Below are 2,920 nucleotides of genomic sequence, written 5' to 3'. Positions count from 1 at the left end.
AAGAACTTATCGCAGAGGTCAACAGGTGTGGTGCTTTTGTGATCATGTTTGATGAGACCCTGAACCAGACAACTAAAAGCAAGCAACTGGACCTGCATGTGCGGTATTGGTTGAATGACCGTGTTCAGTCAAGGTTCTTTGGATCTCAGTTTATGGGACATGCAACTGCACAAGGTCTACTTCAACATTTCAAAGTAAGTTTTCTTTTATTCAGTGTATTTATTAGCTTACATATTAGAGTGCATCATAGAAAATGTCAGTTATAATATATATTTTTATAGGGTATGTATTTGTTTGATATGTATAATAAATGTATATATAAATATATAACCCTATATTTGTATATATTTAGTTAATTAGCATTTTAGATAATACAACTTGGGTCTTGTACACCTGCTGAAGTATCTTAATAAAGCATAGACTTGTCAGGTATCCCCATACTCACTGTAGCTATAGGCTCTGCACTGGTTATAAAAATGGTTCATGTTGCTACTTTTTTTTAAGTGTCAGAGATGAGATGTGTTGAATGTTATGTGGTTAATATCTTCTCTTTGGTGTGTTTTTTAATTCCTAGGAGTGTGTGCAGCAGCTTGACCTGAGAGAAATGTTATCTGTCTCCATGGATGGACCCAGTGTAAACTGGAAGTGTTTTGAACTCTTGCAGCAAGAACATTCAGAGGCCTTTGCAGGTGCCCAGCTGACTGTGGTCGGGAGCTGTGGTCTCCACACACTCCATAATGCCATAAAAAGTGGCTTTAGTGTCTGGCAAATGGAGAAATTTCTCAGGGCAATGCATACAGTCTTCCATAATAGCCCTGCAAGAAGAGAGGACTTCTGCACTCTGAACAAGATCTTTGTGTTTCCCCTGGCATTTTGTGGGCATCGTTGGATAGAAAACCTACCAGTCATCGATAGGGCTATTGCAGTATGGCCAATGATCGTGATGTATGTGAATGCAGTAACACAGAAAAAACTTCCAAATCCAAGATCATCATCCTATGACTCCCTTGCAGAGGCACGGAATGATCCTTTTATAATGGCCAAGTTTCATTTCTTCATGGCTGTCTCCAGAACCTTCTCCACTTTTCTGACTAAATATCAGACAGATGAGCCTGTGTTGCCATTCATTAGCAAAGACCTGGTCATGCTCATGAAGGTAATAACATCCTATTGACCCTTCTATTTGAATTTATTGTCATTAAGACATGTTATTTACATTGACATAATACATGTGTGTTCTCAGAGTTTGCTAAAAAGGTTCATCAAGGAAGAAATCCTTAATGACATCACTGCACTGCAGATGGTCAGACTGGACACAACTAACATGAAAGCAAGAAAACGACCAAAGAATGTGGACATTGGCTTAGGAGCAGAAGCAGTTATAAAGGTATTGTGTCAAATAGCAAATAACAGTTATGATAGAGGAATTTGCATAAAACATAAGTCTGTTTCACTGTCTGTTTCCAACCCTTCCTGTTAGGAACTCCAGAGTAGCAGCAGAGTAGGTGAGCTCAGTGTGTTGGAGTTTAGAAAGGACTGCATGGACTGTTTGACTAACATCATCCAGAAAATGCAAGATAAGAGCCCACTGAAGTACACGGTTGTGAGGCAGGTGGCATGTTTGGACCCAGCAAACATGTTCTCAGACCCTAATTTGTGCCAGGAAAGAATGAAGCGACTTGTACATAGGTTTCTGCAAGACCACCAGCTGCCAGGAGGCATCTCTGCTGGTATTTAAGTTTTTAGAAATCTAGGGAAATGTACATGGTCACATTTATCTGAAGCTTGCTTTCACACAATTTAGCAGCAATTGGTTTTCAGTTTTTTTCCATGATGTTAATTGTGTTGTTTTGTCTTAATCTGTTTTACAACAGGTGATGTAATTGTCCAGCAGTTTGGAAACTTTTTGTCTCTGGAGGCAAAATCTGAGTCATTGTCTTTGTTCCAACCCATGAAGACAAGGCTGGATGTTTTCCTGCATGGTCTCCTCTGTCAGTCTTACCCTGAGCTCTGGACTTTCTGCAAGAAACTACTGCTCCTCTCCCATGGCCAAGCAACAGTGGAGAGGGGTTTTTCTGTGAACAAGGAGGTAGAGGCTGATAATATGCAGGAGGACACAGTTGATGCTCAGAGGATGATATGTGACTATGTTTCTGTCTGTGGGGGGGTTCTAAAAGGTCCTCTGACGAAGGAGATCCTGGCAGCTGCAGCTTCTGCAAGATCTCAGTATCGGCTACACCTGGATCAGGAAAAGAGAAAGCAGGAGAGCAATGCACAAAGAGAAAAGCTTCAGAGGACCTCCTTGAACCTTGAGCAGCTCAAAAAGAGGAAGATGGTACTAGCTGAGGTGGCAAACAGCCTTGAAAAAGAAGCAGACAAACTGGCAGAGCAAGCTGAGGGTAAATCAGGTTCACTCATGGCCCAGCTAATCACCAAGTCAAATGTTCTGAGGAAGCGATTCAAAAAAAAGGTAGCAGAACTACAAGAGGTTGAGACAGAGCTTGGAAATAAATCCATTGAACTCAGGCATATGCCATAATGTCATATGGTATAATAATTTCTGTTCCACATTTCACATGAAAACTGTTCATTCACATTGTTGTAAGTCAACATAGTAGTAGTAGTAGTAGTAGTAGTAGTAGTAGTAGTAGTAGTAGACTTATAATAGAAACCTGTTATTGTGTGCTGGTTAGGAGTTGTACACTGGCTTCTTTGCAGATAACCAGCTGTTGAAATTGTTGTATTTGATTTCTGCATTTTGTCTGAACAGCTTTTTGTAATAAATTGCATTTGTTACTGCCAGATTTTGTGATTTGTGTGTGTGTATGTGTATATATATATATATACAGTGCCTTGCGAAAGTATTCGGCCCCCTTGAACTTTGCGACCTTTTGCCACATTTCAGGCTTCAAACATAAAG

The 2,920-nt window shown here is 40.2% G+C and overlaps 2 protein-coding genes across 2 annotated transcripts in view; both read left to right on the top strand.

Annotated features, from left to right (window-relative positions):
- LOC109955406 (rho GTPase-activating protein 29) overlaps positions 1–2,920 on the top strand; it is a 32,968-nt gene that overhangs the window by 18,684 nt on the left and 11,364 nt on the right. The gene's annotated exons all lie outside the window — the stretch shown is intronic.
- LOC109955353 (uncharacterized) lies at positions 7–2,300 on the top strand. Its single transcript, XM_020591450.1, has 6 exons — positions 7–194; positions 575–1,156; positions 1,244–1,387; positions 1,481–1,730; positions 1,875–2,089; positions 2,178–2,300. Exons 1-6 carry the CDS (start codon positions 45–47, stop codon positions 2,184–2,186), a joined length of 1,350 nt encoding a protein of 449 aa, XP_020447106.1. The 5' UTR covers positions 7–44; the 3' UTR covers positions 2,187–2,300.

Source organism: Monopterus albus, unplaced genomic scaffold, assembly GCF_001952655.1.
Source record: "Monopterus albus unplaced genomic scaffold, M_albus_1.0 scaffold14.1, whole genome shotgun sequence".
Lineage (NCBI taxonomy): Eukaryota > Metazoa > Chordata > Actinopteri > Synbranchiformes > Synbranchidae > Monopterus > Monopterus albus.
Note: the sequence above shows the minus strand (reverse complement) of the source record. Positions and strands in the feature narration are given on the sequence as shown.

Excerpts from the sequence above, each read along its gene's own strand:
- LOC109955353 (XM_020591450.1), top strand. The coding sequence starts at position 45 with ATGTTTGATGAGACCCTGAACCAGACAACTAAAAGCAAGCAACTGGAC. Across the intron at positions 1,388-1,480 it reads GAGCAGAAGCAGTTATAAAG|GAACTCCAGAGTAGCAGCAG; the intron begins GTATTGTGTCAA and ends CCTTCCTGTTAG. Across the intron at positions 1,731-1,874 it reads GCCAGGAGGCATCTCTGCTG|GTGATGTAATTGTCCAGCAG; the intron begins GTATTTAAGTTT and ends GTTTTACAACAG.